The sequence below is a fragment of the Phaenicophaeus curvirostris genome, chromosome 10 (genome assembly GCF_032191515.1).
Source record: "Phaenicophaeus curvirostris isolate KB17595 chromosome 10, BPBGC_Pcur_1.0, whole genome shotgun sequence".
In the NCBI taxonomy this organism is placed as follows: Eukaryota; Metazoa; Chordata; class Aves; order Cuculiformes; family Cuculidae; genus Phaenicophaeus; species Phaenicophaeus curvirostris.
Window position 1 is genome coordinate 23,989,317 of NC_091401.1, and position 25,000 is coordinate 24,014,316.

The 25,000-nt window shown below is 44.3% G+C and overlaps 1 protein-coding gene across 1 annotated transcript in view; it reads left to right on the plus strand.

Annotated features, from left to right (window-relative positions):
- VEPH1 (ventricular zone expressed PH domain containing 1) overlaps positions 1-25,000 on the plus strand; it is an 85,244-nt gene that overhangs the window by 47,438 nt on the left and 12,806 nt on the right. Inside the window, exons 11-13 of the mRNA XM_069865123.1 lie at positions 12,899-13,038; positions 14,938-15,072; positions 20,462-20,579. Of these exons, the coding sequence (XP_069721224.1) occupies positions 12,899-13,038; positions 14,938-15,072; positions 20,462-20,579 (393 nt within the window). The remainder of the gene's footprint in view (positions 1-12,898; positions 13,039-14,937; positions 15,073-20,461; positions 20,580-25,000) is intronic.

The window sequence follows — 25,000 nt, forward strand, 5'->3', positions numbered from 1 at the left end:
TTATGACTCACATCAGAATTGCCATCCCAACATTCCTTGAAAGGATGAAAACTGAGAAAATTTGGTTTTATCCTTTCTAGGAAGGGTAAAACTGTAGGAGGACTTGGTAACAATTTTCAGCTATGCGTGAGACAGTTTGGGGAACAGCCCGTGCTGGACAAAGCAAGAAAGAATGAGCTTAAATACCAATAAAAAAGATTCAGCTTAAACAGCAGAAAAAACTCTCTAGCTTGTGCTGGTCGAGGAGGTTACGGAGGTTAAAAGCATGTTAAAGAAACCTGGAAGCTGGCCTAGGCAAGGCAGCAAGGTCTGACATTTCTGAAGGGTTGATGCTCCCTAAGCGTTATTGTTTATCCCACATACATCAGTTGATTTAATATAAGATTTTATTTCTTCTGAAGCTTGCCTTACACTATAAGCCAGCTGTACTGCTGCTGCAACTCCAACATCATAGGCTCTCCAAGAGTGAGTAAGGGGACAGATCTGATGACCACTCCAGGTCCCCTGTGTGTCTTTGATTGCATTCTCTGCTCTGTAACATGGTGAATTGCAGATTTGTTTTTTTTCTTTTTATTGATTGAGACATTTGCTGTGTAGGTCTTGGCCCTCACAAAATATTTTTGAGTTACAGAATGTGTTTTTCAGTCTCCTTGTTGACTTATAAGCTCACTGGAATTATACTACCTGTCAAAAATTGTGTAATATTTGGTGTTAGATTTTACAGCTGTGAAGGGATACAGGTCAAGAACTGAAAGGGTGGATCCATGGCCTGTCTGTGGCAGTTTGAAGGTGTCTCCTATACACATTGAACAATTGACATGTCCTCAGCTCTATGATCTCATTCAATATTTACTATTTTGGGCTGCATGTGTTTCAGGCAGGTGAGAGTTGTGAACTGTGTGGTGAACCTACAGCAGAAGCAGGGTTAAGACTGGGCTGCTGGCCAGAATGTCTTAAGACTAAGGAAATGGTCAGATTGAGGGTGTTTTGAAGAATAGACAAGCTCCAACAGTTTACCAGATGCATGTGTGTATGGGCCTAAGTGATTCTGTTGGAATTAACACTGCAGTCTGAGAGGGGATTTAAACTGAGGCTCAAAGAAGGCATCTGAAACCACAAAAATCCTTTAATTTGAGCTTGTTTCAGTTTGGGACTGATGGTTTAGTTCAGTTCCTGTGTCGTTCAAACCAATATGCCCAGCTTCACAGCTTCACATCTCTGCCATACCTTAAACAATTTGAAGCATTCTTTTTTGTCACATTCATCACTTTAATCCTCTTAAATCTGTGGATCTCTTCCAGAAAAAAAAAAATAAATAACACCCACCGTATTTGTCAGGCACTTTAGCTTTCATGGAGTAAAGCAAGGTAGTTTTCATCAGCCCATATTTTTCCATATGGTTTACGATCTTATATTTTATCAGTACCTCCAGGATCTTGCAGACAGCAGTGGCCCAGCCTTGTCCATCTATAATTTCCTGAATGCTCATAAGTTTCATTGTTGTTTTTCAGCATACACTGAGCAGGATTTCCACTGCCTTGGCGTGGCTGGGGTCCCAATGATTAAGACCAAGAACGCACGTTCATGATCTCTGTGTTGCATTTGCTGTTTCTCCACTGGCTGCAGTAGATGCTCTCCAAAAGGTCCTTCAGACTTTCTGCTTTTCTAGATCTCAGGTACCCATCTGGGGGTACAGGGCTGGAAGTAGGGGGAGTAGGCTGCTCTGAAAGGCTAAGAGGAAAAATGACATTGCTGTTTTACCTGGTTTAGCCCAAATTCCAACCCCGTGCAGCATGGGGCTCTTGAGCAGCTGACAGGCTCCACCTGCCCAAGCCATGCTGGCCCTTGCCTTGAACCTTGTGTGACAGGCTATTTTTGACTTATTCTTGTTTCCCAGACATGTAGGGATGGTGGAGCAACTGCATGGCCATGTGTATCCTAGCTCTAGGAGTGGCTGGTGTCAGACGGTTCCCAGACACAAGCCTGTATGGCTGCTGGATTTGGTTATAACTTCAGGGCAGGTCTGTGTTTTCCACTCTAGTTCTACTTGCTTTTCAGGTAACTGGGATAAAAATGCCACCATTAACAGCTCAGAGTGTCAAGAAAGCGTTTGATAACATGTGTGTGTAGAGGATACTAAAGGATTTGCATATCTCCAGCCTGACTAGCCTCGTTTTTTAAAGGGATAGAGCCCAGGGAGATCTAGTGCATCATTCAGTCCTTGGTCACTGAAGCCACATTCAAAATGCAATGCCAACCGGTGAAAAATATTATAACCATTTTATAGTAGTCAGTCACCCTTAGTTCCTTGATGCCCTATGGGAAGAAATACAAACAGCAAACATTTTATGGGATTAATGACAGAACACTGAAAAGGGAGGAGGCAGCAGGGGAAGCAGGTTGCAGTACACTGGCCCTAAATCTGGTTGTTGTTATGTTTTATGCGGTACTGAGAGATAATCGGTACCATACGATGGTGTAGATGGAAAAGCTCATTGCTCCCCTGCAGTGCTCACCCCTGCACCGGTCTGATAAATTCCAGCATTCCATAAGCCAAACGTTGATTTGGAACAGATGGACCCCTGCTCCTTCAGTGGGACCTCAAAGCTGCATAGGCTCAGGCCAGCATTTCCAGAGATCAACTCTGCTGCTGCTAGGCCAGAAAAAATATTAGTTGGCATTTTATTCTACAGGACTGGTATTTCAAATGCATCCCAAATGTGAGGTCTGGCACAGACCTCTGGCACAGTGTGAGAATGGAAGTGCTAACTCACAGGATAGCCATCCCGCTCGCAGTCATCTGCACCATCAGAAACTCCCAGCACAACAGGGAGCGTAATAGGAACATGAATACACTCATAACTTGCTGCCCTTGCATACGTGATAACAGCAAACCTCATGTGCTTTACACCTAATCTGGAAGCATCAGTTTAAACAGTCTCCAAGTGTGCTTTACCTGGTAGCTGGGAGATTCCTGGTGAAGTGGTGTTATCATTGTCCTGGGGGAAAAGCCACATGCTGTGCTACAGACTAGGAGAAGTGGCTGGAAAGCTGCCTGGAGGAGAAGGACCTTGGGGTGTTGGTTGACAGGGACTGAACGTGAGCCAGCAGTGGCCCAGGTGGCCAAGAAGGCCAATGGCATCTTGGCTTGTATCAGAAACGGCGTGACCAGCAGGTCCAAGGAGATTATTCTCCCTCTGTACTTGGCACTGGTGAGACCGCTCCTCGAATCCTGTGTTCAGTTCTGGGCCCCTCACCACAAGAAGGATGTTGAGGCTCTGGAGCGAGTCCAGAGAAGAGCAATGAAGCTGGTGAAGGGGCTGGAGAACAGGCCTTATGAGGAGCGGCTGAGAGAGCTGGGGGTGTTTAGCCTGGAGAAGAGGAGGCTGAGGGGAGACCTCATTGCTCTCTCCAACTACCTGAAAGGAGGTTGTGGAGAGGAGGGAGCTGGCCTCTTCTCCCAAGGGACAGGGGACAGGATGAGAGGGAATGGCCTCAAGCTCCGCCAGGGGAGGTTTAGGCTGGACGTTAGGAAAAAAATTTCATGGAAAGGATCATTGGGCACTGGCAGAGGCTGCCCAGGGAGGGGGTTGATTCACCTTCCCTGGAGGTGTTTAAGGCACGGGTGGACGAGGTGTTGAGGGACATGGGTTAGTGATTGATGGGAATGGTTGGACTCAATGATCCGGTGGGTCTCTTCCAACCTGGTGATTCTATGATTCTATGAACTGGATTCTCAACTTCCAGGTTGGACCAGGATGGACAGAATGATTTGAGCAGAAGCAGGGTTAGCCAGCAGCCCTCTGCCTGGGTTGAGGCTGGGGTGCTGGGCAAAGGTGGCCAAGGGATGCGATAGGGGCACTCGGGAGCCAGGCAGCTGCAAGAGTGGGCTGTTTTCCCAGGACCCCGCTTTCCTGCATACGCCTTAGAGGTTCTTTGCTCTTCAGTCACCAGTACAGGCAGCAGAAAGGTAACTGCACCTCTGCATCTGAAGGTGGGACAATGTGGCAGAGATATTTTACTGTTGCACCTTCCAAAATGGCATAGGTGTTTCATTGCTCAAATGGTAAAGTTAGGCTAATCTTTATGTTTTTAAATGTGGCTTTTGCCACTCAGATTTGGACTTGGTGTGTCGAATCATGCCGTCTCCATTAATTTTTGTGTAATTTACTGGATGTGAAATCTATTGGACTGACTTATGGAATGCATGGAAAGCTAGTAGTGTTAAAATACATCTAAATGAGCATTTCTTGAAGCTTGTTGCTTTTAAAATTACCCTTTTCTCCTATAGACATAGTGTTTTCATGCATGTTTGTAAGCCAAACTGAGGAGATCAGGCAAAAGAAACTGAGGAAGCTGAAAAAGGCTTAAAATTAAAATTTAAAAAGTTGTTTCAATTTCTTATTCATTGGTTTCATGTTTTGGGGTGGGTTTGATTCTATTTAGGAAGTTTATGAGCATACTTTTACTCCTATTAACAGATTTTATTTAATAGTAAAGGATTACAAATATAAATCAAATAATGTGTTAATTGTTCCCAGAACCAGTGACTCTGTACCTACTTGCCTCTGCCCTTCTGGTTTAGCCCAGCATATTAAGCTGGAATAAACAACAATTGACAACTCTACTAACATTTTTCTGTTTATGTTTTGTTGTTTTTCCCCAGGCACAACCACTTTGCAGTGAACTTTAAAATTGCAACATACATTCTCTCGTTTCCTGTAGGAAAAAACAAGTTGTGGCTTATTCTTTTTCTGGAAGTTTGAGACTTGCCAACATGAGAAATGTTTCTTGACTGGAGAAGCGTTGCCTTGTGGTCTTGATTAGTCTCTGGCACCTGGGGCATTCGGTGACGGTGTGGGGTTGGTTTGTGCCTTGCATTGCCTTTCACATGTTCTTCATGTTTTAAAATCTTTTCCTTGTGTTATGTGGTGTCTCCTTCCAAGTCAAGTCAAAGCCAGGCTAAGGAAGGAGGAAAACTCATCCTTCTTTATGGAGAACGTGCCCAGGTGTCACCAGTTGCTGCTGTCAGTAATGCAAGAAAGCAGGAGGTGGTGCCCAGAGGATGCTGAGATGAGGAGCTGCTTGTGTGGAGGGATGGTCAGAGCATTCAAGTGTCTTGCTTTAGGCTTGCTGGTAGGTGCCCATCAATAGGGATAATTCATACTGATTGGATAAAACAAGCCCTTGTTCTGTTTGTTCAGTGTGTTACTACAAGAAAGCTGGGAGTGGCTCTTTATCAGGGAGTGCAGTGATAGGACAAGGGGTAACGGTTTTAAGCTGAAAGAAGGGAGATTTAGATTAGATATTAGGAAGAAATTTTTTACTGTAAGGAGTTGAATTACTGGTCCGTGTTGCCCAGAGAAGTTGTGGCTGGCCCATCCCTGGAGGTGCTCAAGGCCAGGTTGGATGGGTTTGGAGCAGCCTGGTCCAGTGGGAGGTGTCCCTGCCCATGGGACCAAATGAGCTTTGAGGTCCCTTCCAACCCGAGCCATTCTGTGATTTCCCCAGATACTCAGCAGTATATTAGTTATTTTAGTCAATATTTCTTTGCTGCTAATGAGATAAAGCAGAGCTATGAACTTTTCTACATTGCTGAGTTAACTAAACCAATGCTTGGCTGACAAAAACTCTCACTGGCATACACAGACTTCTCTCCTAACAATCCTGCTTTGCAACAGGGCTGGATGGCCTCTCCTTGAGTATGGGGTGGCACCAGGCTGGCCAGTGTTCCACCTGGATGTGGGGACACAGGCGGAGGTCCCCAGGTACTGAGAACTTGGTTTCTCTGCTATTACCAAAGGGAATGCTGACAACAAATACAAAACATGCCCTAATTCTCTCTGAGAAAGTCAGCACGTGGCTCAGCTGACAGCAGCTCATGAGTGCAGAAGCAGCTCATTTTTCATACAGCAGCAGCGTGGCTGTGGGTGACTGGCGTTCAGACTAGGGTGGTGTGTGCGTTGACCTCTGGCTGCCCTTATTGCATTACCACCACAATGAAGACAGACCTGGGGTCATCTAGTCTTGTCCCTGAACCGTCCCCTTCCTCCTCGTGCACGTCTTTTGACACGTTGACATGTACAACAGATTTTCCTGGTCCAAGCAAAACGAGTGCATCCGTCATCCAGCTCCAAGAGCTAACACTCTTAAATAGTCATAAGACAAGCCTGTCTCTGGATTTTTCTCTTTTTCCACAATCAAAGCTTCTATGAGCCTGCACACTGAGTGCTCAGCACTCATAGAGTAACTAATCTAGTGGCTGAAATGGTGTTTCCGCAAGTCCTAATTTAGGTCAGATGGGGCAGGTTACTCTGTGATATAGAAGTTGGCATAAACACCCTGCTTCAAATTTGCTTTCCATATTTAGAATTGACAGTAGTTCTTAAAGTCAGAACTGGTTCTAGAGTCTCTAAATGTGTAACTTGAAGTAACAAATGTAATAGGCTTAATGTCCTCGGGGAAATTGGTTGATTTTTTCCTCCCTCCCTTACATACTTTGACTAATTATTTTAAAGAGTTGCAGATCCATCTTTGCCATAATTTAGCCTTTGTTGCTTTAAATCACATCAAAAGGACCTTTAGTCAACATTGGATTACCAACACTCACCAAGATGTGCCATGTGCTGGGGGAGCTATTGCCGAACAAGTAGGTTTTGTTGACAGGAATCTCCTGTGTGTTGTATCTTATTGATAGCCTGAAAGTTTCTTTGGGGCTAAATTCATTTTTCCTTACCAGGTGAAGTCAGGGTGTGTGGTTACATGTTTCCATGCAGGGAATTGCACAGAGATTCAGAGAACTAAGTTGTCTCCACCTTCGTAGGCTGAGACTGGTTCCTTTTCTCCTTCAAAGCTTTTCCACTAACTCAAGCCTGCAAGTGATTTATTTTTGTTCTTGCTAAACCTACAGACCTTTTCCCTCGTCAGATTCCCCTTTCTCAGCCGCCAGGCAGTTACAAGGGACAATGCAGTCAGTTGTTTTCCCTAGGAACGACTGCTTTCAAGTCTCACAGGTGTGAACAGGTCTTAGTATGTTGTGTTATCTCTGCTTTAACACCTCTGAAATCAGATGGGATTACACAAGGTTGATATTTGGTTCACAATGTTTTATATAACTCGCAATGATGGACTGGGGAAAGGATGCAATGTTGCTTACCTAAAGAGCAGCCAATTTATGTATGTGTGTTTTTATTTACGTGTGTTTATATCTTAAGCTGCACATCGTACTAAGTACGTAAGTACATGCCATTCATAAATACTACAATCATTTTAAAAGCATCTTTTTCACTGGGTTGCTTGTTATTCTGCAGCATGAGTACACCCTCTGTGCCAATCTCACATGCTGCGGGGCAGTCTCCAATGATGCTATTAATTAATATGATCAGGTTTTTCCATTTTAAACATTTTATAAAATGACACAACATAGATGTTTTTCTGAAACATCATTTTCTTGATTCATTTTGAAAAAAATTCATTTTCATTCACCATTTTCTAGCTCCGTGGACCCAGATGATGACAAGAAACTCATTTTGCCTGGCTTACCTATTGACAGGTCTCCCGTGATCGTGAAAATGAACTCCCATGGTGCTAGCATCTTGGTTTGCACCTGAGCAAAATACAATGTTAGCAGCACTAGATATGGATCAGATTCATCTTAGTCTTCATTGGAATAGGTTTCTTATTTAAATACCATTTTCCACTGACTTTGGGGTGGCTGAGGTTAGCTGTTACATGTTGAAAGTGGTGTTTCATTGCAAAGCATTGAATATCACACAGTAAACTCTGGCTTGTTAACAGGTGTTGTGACATTCAGCATGTCAAATGTAGCAGGAATAGCTATGAGTAATCACTCGTCTCATACCAAAGGTTTAAAGATTGTCTGAATAGGAGGCTTTTCACTGTCGATTTTGACAAGTGAATGCTGCTTTTTTCCAGGAACTATCTTTTTGCTCAGCCAGCGTGAACCCCAGCGCTTCAGCTGACGTTTATTTTGGCAGGTATTATCAGCCTTGGTATTTTTTCTCAGTATTATTCACAATGTCTTGCTAAGCAGTTTGTTAAGTTTTTGTGTCTCTCCGTATATCCTTTTCAATTTTTTTGTTCTGTGGCATTTAGAATCCTCCTTTGCAGTCCTACCAAAATACAATCCCACCTAGCATTAAACACCCTTTCTTAACTGCTGACCGAGGCTGGTATCCTAGAGCTCTACCCGCCTCTGCTCACAGCTGCAGTGACTTCTGTGGGAGATTGCCCAGGTAGGGTTTAATTGGCTTGGTGTGGACCTACAACGGGCGACAAGAAATCTAGTTCTGGACTCTGCTGCCTTGCACAGTTGTTTAATGCACTCCAGTGTTTGCCTGCAGCCTTTAAATGTCTCCCAGGTTTCTTGTCAATTCATATATTTGTAACTGAAAAAATAAGTGCTATACTCATTGAAGAGGAAGACATTGACTGCCAGGTCCCTTTTGCAGTGGCCCTACATGGTTTATGTACTCACTTTTAGCCAAGAGTGATCTCCCACAATGAAGCATTAAACTTTTTACACACATAGACCCAGGACAAGCCTCTACTTCTGTCTAAGTGTATTGAAATTAAGATTTTGTTAGCATCTGTGATGCATAACCAGGGATCCTTAGTTTGGACCACGCTGCTTGAAGAACATTCTGTCAACAGCCTCCTTGGAGACATCATTTAGTTTTGTGTTTTAATATGTCCTGGCACTTGGGGTTGCTCAAACGGATCCCCCGAGTGTCTCAAACTCCTTCTTTATTTTGAACATGAACACTGGTAAGTTTGGATATGAACCAATGGGTTTGGGTAAGGTAGGTTAAACTCAATTCTTCCCCATAGCTACTAGGTGATTTTATGCTCCATCTTTTTCCTTCTAAGGTGACTGTGTTGCTTATGGGCATGATGTATCTGGGATCTGCAGCTATGTTAGTTTTCTTTTCAGAATTGTTATTTCAGTTTAGCAGCTTCTTTATTGATTTAACTTCAAGCCCTGGCTTTCTGCTGCTGAAAGTTTATGGTCATACTCACACTTCTAAGATTGTCCCACTGTAGAACTTAGAGACGATCAAATTTTCAGGCCTACGCAAGAGGAAAGAGTGCCGTATTTCTAGCTCCAATGAGCGTGCTTCTTTTCTTGTATGCTTGGTGAAGCAAAAAGCAGAGCCCCACTTCAGCTTCTCTCTCCATCACTTTCACAAAGCAAAGGAAACATCTTCAAAGTTGTCCTCTGCTAAATGCACTCTCTAGAGACAAAGATGTATGGGTTTTCTTGTTGGTTCTCCAATGGGTTAGGAGGACCAGGCCTGGTCTAGGTCCTTCCTCCTGTCTCTTTGTAGGGAAGTGATCTGGATGATGTTTGTAGTTTTGTTCAGCGTAACATCATTTTGACTTGGTTCATGAACTCCCTTGCTGGGAGGGAAGCTCACCACCTGGTCTGACCCTCTGACCTCCTAGCGTCTGTGGCTTTTCTTCTGCTTTCACTATTGCTCCTTCTGGCCCCATATTGGCTTATGAATCTGCCTATAAGTAAAGATTAATGAGCACCCTGTTGGCTTCCAGATAATCCAAGCTTCATCTGCTATAACGTTGCTGATTATACCACGTAAGTGTTCCCCTGAGGAGTGAGTGCTGTTGTCATCCCTTGCTCTACAGTCTGGTTTGGTTATTGTGCTCACTTCCAAATATTACACGTTGCTTTGGCTTGTACGTGTTTCCCCACAGAATGTGTAGTGACTCTACTGGTTTTTGTGAACTCTAGCTTTAATCTTCCCGTGCCTTTACATCTCAGATCTCTTCTCCTGTGCTACAGTGGAGTCTCGATGAGCTCTGCAGTCCCAGCTTGACACTGGTGACTTCCTTCTCTCAGCAAATTCAAACAGCTTTGTCAAAGGATAATAAAGTGGCTTCCACTTGTCAGCTTCTGAAGTTTTTCCCCCAAGCCTAACAGCCATCTGGCATCTCTGTAGCATCTTCATCAGATTCCAGCATCCCAGGTTTTTATTTTCTGTGTTTTCAGTGACAATCTGATCCATTGATACTTTTGCTCTAAGGAACCATCCTTTTGGCCTCTGGTAAAATCATTCCTCAGACGTTGTGGTTTTATGTGAAATACTGAAATTATTACATTTCTCTCCTTTGCTTTCACATCTTGATTAGATAAAAAATGTTAAAAGCAACAAGCATTTCAAGACGGTCTGTTGTTGGACAGAAAGGCTGCCTTCTGGTATCAGTCTTCCTTGTCGCTGACTCTCATTGTCAGCAGATCCAGAAGGGTTGTTGTTTAAACTGTCTCCCACTAGCCACATATTCTAAAAAGTTCCAACTCATTTTTCCAGTTAGGCTATTTTCTTAGGGCATTTTATTCCTACACCTTCGCTGCGTGGTGACTCACCAGGATAGCATAAGACTCTGAGTAATGCTCCCTGCACGGCTGGCCCGTGTCAGCCTTCTCAGCTGCGTGATTCATTTTGTGGATGCTGCACGGCGAGACCTGGCTGGCTGACTCCGCGGGAACCCACACTGCTCTCTGTTCTCCTTGAAAATACTTTGGCTTTCACCCTGCAGTTGCTGGCAGGGCAGGGCCACAGGAGAGGTGAGCAACAGTGGCTTTGTTCATGGATCCGTCCAATGGGCTCATCAACCACTCCAGAGCAGTTCGTCTGTCGTTTCTGCTTTTAGCTAGGAAACAAGTGCAGCAGCAGCAGCTGGTGTGACTGGGTCTTCTCCTCCCCTTCTAAGTTCAATTCTCCAGCTAGGTGAAGAGGGCACAGCTCTCTCCTGTGTTTGCACCAAGGTCATTGTTTAAGGCTCTCCATCTTCTTTTTTCCATGACTTTTTATCTTGAAGAGGCATTTTTTCCTATTCGAAGGGGCTATAAAACAATACCATTATTTTAAGTTAATAAAGAAGTCTTATTAGGTTATGCTTAACATGCTGTTATCATTATGAGTAGTCTTCCAAAGGCAGAAAATGAGGGTTCAAGGTCAATGTTTTTCAAAAGCAGAATCCTGCATCTCAAGGGCTTCATTTTCAGTTACTAATAAAACCAGAATGGGAGGTTCACAGTCAGGTGACATTGCGTAGCATGTAGCTTTTGCACTCAGCAGCTGATCCCAAAGGACTGCATGTAACCATTGCAGGATTTTTATCAACAGATGACATGATCACAGATAGCATAAATGGTCGGTGTTTGACAGAGCAGCGAGAATTGGAGACGTTCTCTGCCTGTAGTGCCCCGGAGCTGGGGCTGGGAGTCCAGCTCTATTTTTAGAGTGAACTTGTGTGTCGGGTGGGTGGCACCGAGTTACAGCTCTTAACAGACACATCCCATCTTGAGTAAGCCAACTTGATATTCCTGAGCCGAGAAACACTGTATGACAAACCATGGTGTGCTTTGCTCCTCAAGGTTGTTGTGCTTCCTCCAGGAGTCGAGTGGTTTGGGCTGGAAGAGACCTTCAAAGATCATCCAGTTTCAACTACTCTGCCATGGGCAGGTCATGTGTGATTGTTCCTTAGAGGCCAAATCACATTGAGCTGTTGGCTTAGGTTGTGTTGCTCTCTGAGCTGTTGTTTCATTCATGGTTGGACTCGATGATCCGATGGGTCTTTTCCAACCTGGTGATTCTATGATTCTATGATCTTGCCTGGTGGGTAACTGTAAAGACATTTGCAATCCCTTGTCCTGATTGGACCTGGAACTCCACGTTTTTTCCTCTCTGTGTGTTTTCCTTTGCTGCAAAGTCTGTGGCTGTGCTGGCAGTTATGGCCCATGGGTTTTGCCAGTGGCTGGTCTTGCATTCACGTGCTGATTTGAGCAAGTCATTGTGTCCCATTGCTGTTGCCGTGCTATGAGAGATGGTGAGTCTTGTCCCTTGTGTGTCATGTCTCTCAGCAAACAACTGCAAATCTCCAGCTCCCTGACTTACGGTGTAAAAACCAGGTATGACCAGGAGACCTGGAGCTTATGTACTGGATAAGAAGTGGGGTTTGTAGGACCTGGACGCCCTAGAAGTCAGGCTGTAGCCAGAGCATCTCTGCACAGACAGATTCTGGTGGACCTGAGCTCTGGGGCTGCAGCTCCTGGGTAGATGAGTAGAGGGGCTGTGGCTGGGAGCCCTCATGGAGTGGGGCAGGAGCTGATACGTTGGCTCCCTGCTCTGTGTTGCAGGGCTCAGGGAATACTCACTAACCTTCTTCTTTGGAACTGTGGTATTTCTGGTGATGAATTTTTAAGACAGCCTGTAGAGTGAATGTGCTGTAGTGTTGTAGATTTATTTGTGCATCTTTTGGCTTCCAGAGAATCCATCGCAAAAGGGAAATACCACAACTTATACCAGTGGCTGAATGAGCCCATGCTAGCTGGGAGTAGCATACTGCTCTCCTCCATCCCTAGACACCAGCTTTCAGCTGTGCAAAGTCTCGGCAAGGATCCCACGGATGTCAGGCCCCCACAGGGCTGTTGCCTAATATGGGATGTTTCTTCCAACATACTCTTTAAATGAGAGTAAGTGATGCACAGTTTTGACAGATCTGTCTGGTTTGATAAGCTAAACGCTGGCACCAAATGCGTGAGAAAGCACGAAGAAGATAAACAGCCTGACCACGTGCTGCCTTCACCTTCTGTGTTTGGGAGTAAACGATTACTACGTAAGATTTAAAGCACTGGAGACCGAGTTTCTCTGGTCCTTTCAGATGGGTTTTTGTTTAATTTAAGGGCTCAGAGACTGTGATGCCCTTCTGAACGCCGCAGGAGGTGACCCAGACTGAGATAGCCCAGGAGGGGAAATGTGTGCCCACGCGGTGCTTACTTGCTCATATGCTGATAACAGATAATAAGGTTTCTGTCTTTTATGTAGTTGATTTTAATATTCTGTGTATTTATTTCTAGATACTGTTAGAAGTTGTGTAGCAAAGCTGTTCTTCAGCTGTCCCCTGAAGGGCCATTACTGCCTGTACAGTAAATCCAGTTTTACCCTCATCAGCCAGCAGCCTCCGCTGTGGATCCACATCATGTTCCTCTTCCAGCAGGTGTGTGCAATACAAATTAGTGTCACCTCTATATTGCTAACATTGTCCGTGGAAAAAAATGTTTTAATTGTTAATCTCTTTAAATATCCGTCTAATCCACAGTGTCCTGCAACCCTTGTGATTCCTTGGAAAGTCATTATAGCAGGTTGAAGTGATTTTGCAGTTTGTAAGCTTTTATATTTATATTTAATGGATCCAATTCAAAATTTCTGGAGAGATTACAAAGTCTGGGGACAAAAAAATGGGACCAAACCTTATTGTCCTCATTCAGGCAAAACTTCCAGTAGGTCCCAGGTGCCTTGCAAATGAGCAGGAGCATCGCAGTGGGTTTGCAAGGCAGCAGAATCAACCCCCAAGGCAAGAATAGTTATATCATATCTAGAAACCCTAGGATGGAAGTTTTGAAATGGCAAATTATTACTGCAGGGCAGCAGGGAGAGAAGCATTTGTCCGTGAAGGTCTGAGAAATTGTCTTCCAGTTAAGCGATGATTAACAAAAGGAATGAAATTAGAAAAAGAGATGATGTTAGAGAGGTGATTCAATAGATAGGACGCTTAGTTCAACAGATTCATTAATTAAAATAGTTCTCTAATGCTATATGATTGACAGTTTAATTTCTGTCATGGGGCAGGACGGTGCCGCACCGATGTGATAGCACCAGCAAATCCAGAGCTGCCTGATGTGTCCCTTCCAAACACCTTCCCTAGCGTCGCTCATAAATCCACCAAACACGGACTGATGGTGCTGCCGTTTCACTCGTGCTGGGTGGCTGCCTGGAGCTGCCTGCTTCTCCCTTTTCTTCTGGAGAAAATGATCCGCCTGTTTCTGACAGCTTAGCTGGAAAAAATGCATTGCCTGGGACACAATAAAATTCCTGGTTGAGTCTTACTGAAGGGTGTCTGTGTTTGCTGGATGCCAGAGAGTGGGATTAGGGTTGTTGGGTTTCTGCTTAGAAGGAGAAGCAGGAACATCCTTCCAGGAATCCTGCATTAAAAGGACATTGCTCATATTGCAAAATCAAATACTTGAGATATGGAAAATCAGATTTGCTTGTGCACTCTCAACTTGGCTCCTGCATGCAAATGCATTTTTTAATTACAAGATCACGTAGCAGATAGAGGAGAGGCAGAAATGCTAAACTGTCTCAGCTACAGAAGATTTCTTGTAACATTGACTTTGTGTGCAGTTTATACAATGAAAAACTTAATGCTCTTGAAATATTAGAATAATTAAAGGTAGGATAAGGTTGTAGCCTAGTCCTTTGAAACAGGGAGCTTTGTAGGTGACAGCACCCAACCCCACAGAGGTTTCATCTTGTTTTGTGAATGTTCAGGGGCTGAAAATTCCTATACTCTGACAGGAAAATGCGTTCAATGTGTTCTGTGGGGTTTTTTTCTCCTGCATTTCATCCCACTGGCTGTTCAGTGCAGTCGCAAACATTGCACTATTCCCTGCACAAGGACCAAGAGTCAGGTCCAAATAAACACGTACAAACCTGCATCTCTTTACATTAACTGGAAAATGACCTGTCTTTTCCAAAAAGATGCATATCACTGAGATCTGCACCTGGTTCACAGAGGCTGCTAACATTTAATTAAGCTAGCATTTCAATGGAAAAATGACATACAAGTTGCTGTGTGACGTGGTACCTGATAGATAATCCTTAGTGAGCCACAGATCTTAATGACATGTAATGTACAATAAAAAAACAGCCCCAAAGGGAATGAAATATTTGTAGATTTATCTAGTTGTGTGCATGTTGATCCACCGTAACTCCTTACAAAGAAATTAACTAATCCCTGGTTATTCTCATGGCTGTCCTGCTGTAAGAACAAGATGCTCTTTGTTAAAGGCCAAGTAAAAACCGCTTGAAATCCTGTTTTCAACCTTTTCTTCAGAGCTTGTTTGCAGAACCTTTGTCCATTCAGAGTAATTCTGTGCAAGTCCTTAAGGCCCTGTGGGAGAAGACACAGCTCAAGGGGACGCACAGTTTTGAAACTGCCATGATTCAGTCTACATTTCCACACCAAAAGGTAAGTTCTTTTTTTTTCTCAGAAGAAGGAAATATAGAAGAGCTTTGCCCTGACTTTTAGAGCAGCTGTACAAAGACCTTTACAAGAGCTGCAGCAAGTCTTTGCTGTGCTCAAACTAGGAAAAACAAACCCCCTTTCTCTGCCCCTTTCCTTTCTTTTCCTTAGTTCTGTTGTCTTCCAAGTATTTACCCTTAACTACCATGCCACGTCCTCTTCTCCTGGATGCCCATTCAGTGATCCGCAGTGTGTGCCGCTGACCTCCCTTTTATGTGAAGCACTCAGCTTTGTGGGCGTGTTGAAAAGTGTTCACCAGCCATGGTATTTTCAACCTCTGCAGAGGGTCCACAATGTTGTTTTGTACCATGCATTGGGAGGTCTCCAGGCTTGTTCTCCGCTCCCTCCTATGTGCCTCATGTGCATCGTTCCTGATGGGATGAAAACTAGTGATGCTACATACGCATTTTTTTCCTGCTAACAGTTTCAGGCTCTAGATTCAGATGAGCTGCTACTATGGACTGTTTGGCAGCCACTTGGAAATTCACCTAGTTAAACACAGACTTGGATTTTATGGAAATGATCATTTGCACATGCACCATTAGTTACCCTCCATCAGTTTAAAAGATTACTCTTTCAAAGCTGTTTACTGTCTCTGGGATTTCAGCGAACGCTATTTCAAAGCTATTAATCAGGCTTCTTGGAAAAGGATGCTGTAGGATTGTAAAACAAATATTTGTTTATTCCTGAGCATCTCCATCCAGCTCAATTGGATGACATGAATTGTCAAACATGATTTTAAAATACTCTCTCTTAGAATATTGTGTGCTTGAAGGTGTCTGACTGAATAAGATTAATTTACTAAGGTTATGGCTGATTTAAAAAGAGGAGTTTTGTGTAGAAACACCTTCTGAACCCCCAAGATAATGTTGCATTGAAGTGGGAACTCCTGCTGTGGCTTGCAAGAGGAGCAGGGGATCCCCACATCTCAGACTTAGCTTATGGGCTAGTTTTAGTTTGACACAGTGGAGCTTGCAATAAGTACTTTAGCTGCTGTTGAAATCCTAGCCTGACTCATCCAAAAGCTTTAGAACTGCTTTTATGTTCAATAGTGGCTTAACTTGAGTCCATGTCAAGATGTACCAGTCAAAGTTGGAGCTGGTGGAGTGTAAAGGAGTTTGGGGTGAATAAAGAGCTTAGGGAAGAGCTGTGACTTCATGGGTAGGATTAGATGTAGGGCATCATGCGCACACAGTCTACAAAATATGTCCAACACCCTAGAAATGTGATTAGTCTCCAGGGCTGCATAATCCTACTACTGCTCAGATGCTAGCATTTGGCCTATTTTGGGAACTTTCATCACTCCGTGGCAGTAACAGCTCTACGAGTTCCCAAAATAGCAGAGCAGGAAAATGAGATACTTATCTTCACTGATTTACTGAATTAAGCAGTGAAGTGAAGCCTGGAAACTCCAGGAGCTGCGGATTGCCTAACAGCCTTCAGAGACTGAAGACAATCAGGCAGATGTAATACATCTCAAATGGTAAGACTTTAATATCCACTCTTGTTCTCCACAACGTGCTGGTGGGTTTACTTTCTTAGTTTTGATTTTGCTTATTAATACAGAACCTGAGTTTGTTTCTAGTGCAATTTCCATTCAGTTTGCTCAGAAAAGTCCCACTGAGTTTTCTGTGTGCAAAACCCAGGCCTGCCATAAGGAAGGTTTCCTTTAGCTTTTTCATCCCCCAAAAGTCTAGTTGGAGCATTCCTGGCATGACCCAGTCCTTATTTTGCTTGACAGACTAAAATTCTGCCATAATCTGAATTTTTCACTTCAGAGGTTCTTCTCATTGCTATTAGAACTTCAAATATTCTGAATTATTTGTAGTTGTTAATATTATTCCTCTGCAAGTAGGAAAATTATGGGGGTGTGGTTTTTTCTATAAGCTTTCAGTAAATTTAATTTCATAGAATCATAGAATAACGCAAGTTGGAAGGGACCCACAAGGATCATCGAGTCCACCTTGTGTCCCTGCATAGGACAACCCCAAAATTTACACCATGTGTCTGAGTGCATTGTCCAAATGCTTGTTGAATGCTGTGAGGCTTGGGGCCACGACTGCTTCCCTGGGAGCTGTTCCACCACCCTTTGCATGAAGAACCCTTTTCTAACATCCAACCTAACCCTCCTCAATTTGAAATGGTTGGAAATCTGTTGATGCAAGTGCAACATCAACGTAATCTTTGTATTTTATATTGAGTTTTATGTGTCAGGTTTCAGCAATGTCTGAATTGCTTTATCAGAACTGAGGAATTTCTGTGCTGCAAGGATGTGGGAAAGGTCCGACCCCCCAGTAGCCAACAGGAACCACAGCAAAGTCAGCGCCTCAGCACTGCTCTGCAGTCACTCTGCGTTTTGCCCTCTGACCCTATGGCTAGTCCAGAATAAATGAACTTAGACTTTTTGTCAATGTCTATTCTAAAGTGTTTTGCAAACCTGGAGAAAAATCTGTTACGTCAATGGTTTATTCCCAAGTAAATACTGAGAAATATTTTCAGATTTACATCACTGTAAGCGATTTCTGAATTTGGCCCAGGATGCATGAGCAAGAAATTGCAGTGAATACCTGACTTACAGAAAACACGTCGCGTTTCAGTGGGCAGCCTGCTCATACCATGAAAAAACATTTATACAATAAGGCTTAGGATGTGCCAGAAGTAAAGCATTTCCAGATGTACATCCTTACAGATTTCCGCTCGGTTGTTTCATAGTTCTTTATCAAAGTACACGCAAGCCACATCATAAAAAACTAAGCTGATTTTGAGCTCTTTTGCTGAATTCTTTGTGTTGACTCATGCTGTGTCAGAAGAGTGAGATTGTGACTATTTTATGAGAGTCTTTTGTTGAGCAGCCTTGCAAGGGAATAATTAACATTTTTAAGCTATTGTTAGTTCAGTTCTTCCCTTGCCTTCATTTGCTATATCAGTTTATGCAGCAGAAAGAAGAGCTGCATTTTCACAATGGAGTCACTGAAGTTTTCAAGATGATGGAGCACAGGGATGAGATAAATCTCTCCTCTCCAATTATGCTTTATCCCTGTGCTTCCCCTCCTGAAGTAAGTGGCTTGCAGATTATATCAAGCGTACTAGAGCACAGAGTGGAAAAGAAAGATTGCTGCATTGATATTTCAGTGATATTTGTTCTTTTTCAGTCTGAGCTTGGCTCATTGCAGCCACTAAAAGATTCTTCCACAGGATGGAGAAGCTCTTAGGCTTTCCATTCAGCATGATCCACATGCCCTTAACAGACCTGTTGAGAGCAGTTCCTTTGTTATTTTGTGTTCTCCCAGGTGCTGGAGGAGGATCCAGGAACATCAGGGCAGGGTACATTGCTGGCCCACTCCACTCTGCTCACATGCCATCTGCCCGTCCACTGGGAGACTGCAGCAGAGAGGAGACCTTGAGGGGCTGGGGTGGTCTGTCCTTCTGGAGGACTAAGCTTTCCTGTCCAGAGAGGTGATGCTCAGGGTCTCACACCACACAAAATATCTTAAAGGAGGCAGGGGGCCTCAGACTGTCAGATCGTGGACCAGTGGGGGAATTATGGAGAGAATCATAGAATCGTTTGGGTTGGAAAAGACCTTTAATATCATCAAGTCCAACCCTTAACCTAGTACTGCCAACTTACCATTAAGCCATGTCCCTAAGCACCACATCTACGTGTCTTTTAAATGCCTCCAGGGATGGTGATTCAACCACTTCCCTGGGCAGCTTCTGCCAGTGCTTGATAACACTTTCAGTGAAGAAATTTTTCCGAATAGCTAATCTAAATCTTCCCTGGTGCAACTTGAGGCCGTTTCCTCTTGTCCTATCACTTGTTGCGTGGGAGGAGAGACCAACAGCTGCCTCACCACAGACTCTTTTCTGGTAGCTGTCGAGAGCGACGAGTTCTCTCCTGAGCTTCCTTTTCTCCAGATGGAACAACACCAGTTCCCTCAGCCACTTCTCAAAATAATTGTGCTCCAGACCCTTCCCCAGCTCCATTGCCCTTCTCTGGACGTGCTCCAGTAGCTCAATGTCCTTCTTGTAGTAAGGGGCCCGAAACTTAGCTGCGTAGTGCTCCTGTTGCACAGCACAAGCAGCCAACTACATTCCTTGAATGTATAGAATTCCTCTTTGGAGGAAAATGAGAACTTTAGCAACATATAAAGAGCTGTTAGAGAGCAAAATAATCAAGTTTTACTCATGATCCCAAGCATAAACCAGTTTGAGTGGGCTGGGGCGAGGCAGCCCAGCAGCCGACTGTGCTGTATGGACACAGCCCTGGCCCTGGTGAACAGGCACCCAAGGCATATGGAATTGCACGCTTTACACAGCCTTGCTCAGTGTGATGAACTTAATGTCCCTGGCAAGGGATGGCATTTTCCCCACTGACTGCGTAAGCCTGTGTTTTCTTTGGGCTGCTGAGCGCAGTGCTGCAGATCTGTGAAGACCCCATGCAAATAAATAGGAGTGTTTTCTGAGCAGTCCTGGCAATTCCCTTTGTGTTTGCAGTGAATAACTCGGTTGCTGTTATTTAACACCAATGTTTGTTTAAGTATGAGATCACAATCTGTTTTAAAATTAAATAACAGGGTTTAAAATACACTGAATTATATAATGCTATTGATTGCCTCAAAAAGAGTATCCTCTGGCTTTTCCTGTGCTTGGAGGTGCAAGTATACTTTCTGTAGGTTTCTCTGATAAAATCAGACATTCAGTTTACTTCCCTGGCTTGTCAGTGGCAGAACAGCACCACATTTGCCTTCAGGTGTTTTACATGAGCTACATCAGTGCTGTTGTTGCTGGGTGTTTGGAAATGTTCATATTAACATTCATATTAAATATTTGTGTTAGTGCTTCTCACGAGGGGCTGGGTACAGAGCCGCTATTCTTTCTTTAGAAAGAAAAATGAAGTGGACCCCTACCTCCTGCTCTGATGGGGGATCCAGTTGGACAAGGCAAAGTCCCCAGCACTGTGAGCAGAGACCACTGCTTTGTGGAGCGTTGATAAAAATCCTGAGAGAGGGGGCTGGAGGTACTAAAGACAGTGAAGCTGGTGGGAAATGTGCTGAGTAGCACCACTGAGTGCACTGCTGGCTGCAGCATTGAAGAGGCAATAAAATCCCTGACCAGTCCTCTGCCTCCCATAGGTTTGTTTTATATATATATCTCTATATATATCTGCTAGTGATGATAGGGAGATGCGTCCTGCTTAGCCCAGGTTGTTTGCCCACAGGAGACGCGTGGAAGACGATGCTCGCCGGCACCTGCTGCGTATCCTTCTGTGATTTTGGGTTATGAGCTGTTAACTGTGGGTAGTATAATGAGTTGGTTTTTCTCATTATTGGCCTAGGACCTGGACCATGTGCAGATGCACCTGGAAGAAGTGAGGTTCTTTGATTTATTCGGCTACAGCGAGGAAGCAGGAGCTTGGCAGTGTTTCATGTGCAATAACCCTGAAAAGGCAACGGGTGAGTGGTCTGTCTTCATTGCTGGTGGGCTGGGGCAGGAGGAGGATGGAGTGAAGCTCTCAGATAACGTGGTGTCTTTGATGATGGTGGCTGGGGGAGAGGGAAAGCAAACTTTCCAGCATAGCACAGACAGCATCTGTATCAGCTGGAAGTCTTCGTTAAACTCCTCTTGTCTGAGCATCGCAAGTGAGATACAGGGTCAAGCACAGACATTACCCAGCTGAGGGAACTGGGGTTGTTTGGCCTGGAGAAGAGGAGGCTGAGGGGAGACCTTATCCCTGTCTGCAATCACCTGAAAGGAGGAATCACCTGCAGGGAGGTGAGTGTTGGTCTCTTCTCCCAGGTGACAGGTGATAGGATGAGAGGGAATGGTCTCAAGATGCGCCAGGGGAGGATCAGATTGAACATTAGGAAAAAATACTTCACAGAAAGGGTTATCAAGCACTGGAACAGGCTGCCCAGGGAGCTGGTTGAGTCCCCATGCCCAGAGATATTTAAAAGATGGGTAGAGGAAGTGCTTAGGGACATGATTTAGCAGTGGACAGGTACAGTTGGACTTGATGATCTCAAAGGTCTTTTCCAACCTAGGGATTCTATGATTCTATGGTGTATGCTTAGAGGGGTACAACCCAAAATTCATCGTAGAACCATAAGTCTGCTAACCCTTGGGGAGGGATCTGTACCCATCTGTGTCCCAGGTCCACCACATCCACAGGTGCCATGTATTGGAGGTCATTGGTAAAGATACTGCCCTGGATTCATGTCTTCTTAATTCTCCGATTTATTTGCTTTAATATAATTGAATCCATTGTACGCATCCTTTTGGGAACACAGCAAAGCTTACAAGCAGCCATAACACTCCAGCTATATTAGAAACCAGGTGAGAAGAAAATATGCTTTTTACCAGGTAAAGGATTCTGGTGACCTTTTTTTTAAAAAGCCTTTTTTTAAGCCCTCTGATACCATGTGTTTTAGATCAGTGTACTGTGTACTGAAAGTTGGAGGAATGGCCTTTTTCTTAGATGCTTGTTGCCCCTCTGTAAAAGCCTGCATAGTTTTGGCCAAGAATTTTGAATATTTTTGGCCGAGACTTTGAATAATTGGCTGTTTCAGCTATTTAATTTAGCAGCTAGCATCTGTTTACATTTCATCAACCCTGAATTTAGTAAATCTTGCAAAAGTGGCACAGCCTCTGCTGCAGGTCAGGCTGCCCGTGCTCATTTTCATGGGTGTCTGACCATCTTCCGCCTTCCACAACTCTCATGGGACTCAATGGCCATAAAAGAAATCATGCTTTGAGCTGAAATTTCATCTCAGTACCATGGTCTTACTATGGTTTGTCCATCACGAGCGATAAACGTATTGTCAGGCTACAAGAAAAATTAGTCTCCTGCTTAAAATTTCCAAGCTAAATAAAATATCTTGATTCTGAATTTTCAAAGATATTTAACTAGCTCCAAAAGGGGAGAGTTTGAGGCAAATTATTGATTCTGCTGGTAGGGCAGCCTACAGACCAGAGCTTGGGGGTGATGTGGGGCATCAATTGTTGATGCCATAGGCTTTGCTGATGACACTAGTCTGGAGGCATCAAAGGACAGCTGACACCTTGCTTCCCTGTTGCTGTCCTGCCAAAGCATCTCATCCTTCAAGGAGAAGTCTAGGAAGGGCTGGAAGCGTGCTGTGATGTGGGATGGGGTGGTCTGAGCGGCACAGCACCATGGATCTGCTGCCAGGAGTGTTGGGTCTGGGACCCAGACCCCACCAATACTACCAGTATAGAGCTTTTATTTTCAAATGGGTCTGAACTCGAGTTAAACAGCAAAAAAAGCCTGCGCGAGCAGGCAGCAGTTCCCAGTGAGCTCTTCAGGGCTCTTTGGTTAGCACACGAGCTTACAAAAGTGAGGACTGTCTCTGTAGCCCTGACAAGAGGCTCTTGAGTCTGTTTGCAGAGCACTCGAGCTGACATCTCAGGCAATATACTCTGTGTACTCTGCCTGACACCAGCGGTCCTTGGGAAACGGGAGCGTAACGCCCGCTGTGGAGTGCCTGCGGCAGGGGGCTGGCACGCTGCCTCTCTCTCTTATTCATCGTCGTTCCAGGCTGTTGAAAAATTAGGTTGTAGATTTGGGGTCACAATATCCTACAGAGATGAGGGAGAAGGTTACATCCCTTCTAAAGTTTCGCTGTTTCCCCTAGCTCGGTGAATAGTCTGCAATGAAGCACATGTGCTGATCCCACTTCTCTGGGTGTGTAAACACGGTTTTGCATTTACACACGGACGGAAAGGATCGTCAACTGCAGAGGGGGACAGGAGCTCCCCAGCAGCCTGGGCACAAATTTGGCTTTCATTCCTATATGCTGGTACTTGTAAATTATACTGCCCCTTCTAAGACTGAATAGAAAATAATTTCTTTTCAGATTTGCCTTTTTTTATGGTTTTTATCTGTATGATGTCAACTAAAGCTGGTGAGGGGCTGCAGAACAGGCCTTATGAGGAACGGCTGGGAAAGCTGGGGGTGTTTAGCCTGGAGAAGAGGAGGCTGAGGGGAGACCTCATTGCTCTCTACAACTACCTGAAAGGAGGTTGTGGAGAGGAGGGATCTGGCCTCTTCTCCCAAGGGACAGGGGACAGGACGAGAGGGAATGGCCTCAAGCTTCACTAGAGGAGGTTTAGGCTGAACATTAGGAAAATATTTCACAGAAAGGGTCATTGGGCACTGGCAGAGGCTGCCCAGGGAGGGGATTGAGTCACCTTCCCTGGAGGGGTTTAAAGGACAGGTGGACGAGGTGCTGAGGGACGTGGTTTAGTGTTTGATAGGAATGGTTGGACTCGATGATCCGGTGGGTCTCTTCCAACCTGGTGGTTCTATGATTCTATGATAAAGCCCAATGGAAAAAAATGCAAATAGAGCACTGAGGCATTAAGTGAAATGCTGCCTTCTCAGCAGATGCAATAACTTGAGACTCTTTCTCAAGTACCACTAGCACTCAGGAGCACAGAGGGTGCTTGGACATTGGAAGAAGGTTTTACCTCCTCAAGCACTGAAGGCACTAAGGGTGGTGCCTGGAGTTTGCAGGGTTCTCGCTGCCCACAGTTCCTCCTGTCTCTCCTCCGCTTAAAGGTTTCCACCCTGTCCTCCTCCTGCCCAGCCACTGGGCTCTCCCTGCTGCCCACGAGAGGAGGGAGAGGACTTTTATAAATCTCAGCATCTCTGACACTTGTTTTAGAGCCAGGGCTTGAGAGTTGAGGGATGCTTTGAGGATGGGCAGGAGCAGGAGGAACTGGGAACAGATTATTTTTTGGACTGTAGCTGTCCTTTTTATAAGCAATTCCTCTCTGTCTCAGTTTAAAGAAAATTTTGTGAGAAAGGCACACTGAATATCACAATTTGCTTCTCAGCTGTCAAAATCTGTAGAAGACCAAGGGAATAACAAACTGCATGAGTCATGTGGAAGCTCAGGTGTAAGAAAGGAACACGAGACACAGTGCTCGATGGAATAAAAGTCTGCAGGTGAATGACAGATCAACCTTGATATTGGTGATGTAGAGCTATGGAAGCTAGGAAAAGTTGTACCAGATGGGAGACACTCAAGGTCTTTTGGGGTTTATAAGATCTGACACAAGAAAGAGGATTCAGAGGTCTCCTTAAATTGGTAAGAAACGTAAAGTCTGTAAAACATCTTTTATTTGCATTCCACCATGGGACAGACCCTTTGAAATCTCACATACTTTTGAAAGCCAAGAAAGTAATTTCTCCCTCTCAGCAACACTGTTTAGCAATGAAATTCTTCTTCAAGAAGGAATTCAGAGACAAATTCTTTTCTATTATTGTCTTTTGTTTTTTGTTAAAGTTGGGGTTTGTTGCATTTTTCGGATGCCATGTTGCAAGATTCCACTTATCCTCCGGACTTAGGAAAGCATTATGCCTTAAAGCCTCAATCGTGCCTTAGGATTCCAGATCAATGATGGTTTTTTTGAATGTAGCTGGGAGGTTTTTTGGAGCCAGACTACACTTAGAGGTTGAGTTTGGGAGGAAAGAGGCAACTTAAGCAATGTGCTGGATGTACCCAAAGTGGCAATTAACCCAGAGAAAGCCTGAATATTTCTTGTGCATTCTTCTCATTGCAAAGCATTTTTTATACAAGCACTCCTTTCCAGAATTGCTGTTAAATCTTCCTGAATTGTTTTTTCCTGCCACCCCCGAGCCAAGGGGAAAGAGCATTCCCACAAATCCTACTCATCTGCTCAGATGCAGGTATGTGCCCTGGCTGCAGCTGGTCTCAGAGCTGGGAAATCCAGGCTATGTTATTTTTCTTTTAAATTACAACCATTCAGGCACAGATAAAAGGTATTTGAAATGCTGGTAAGTGCAGTGTGTGCCTCTTGTTAGGAAAAGCTGGCCCTTAAGAGCCTCATTTCA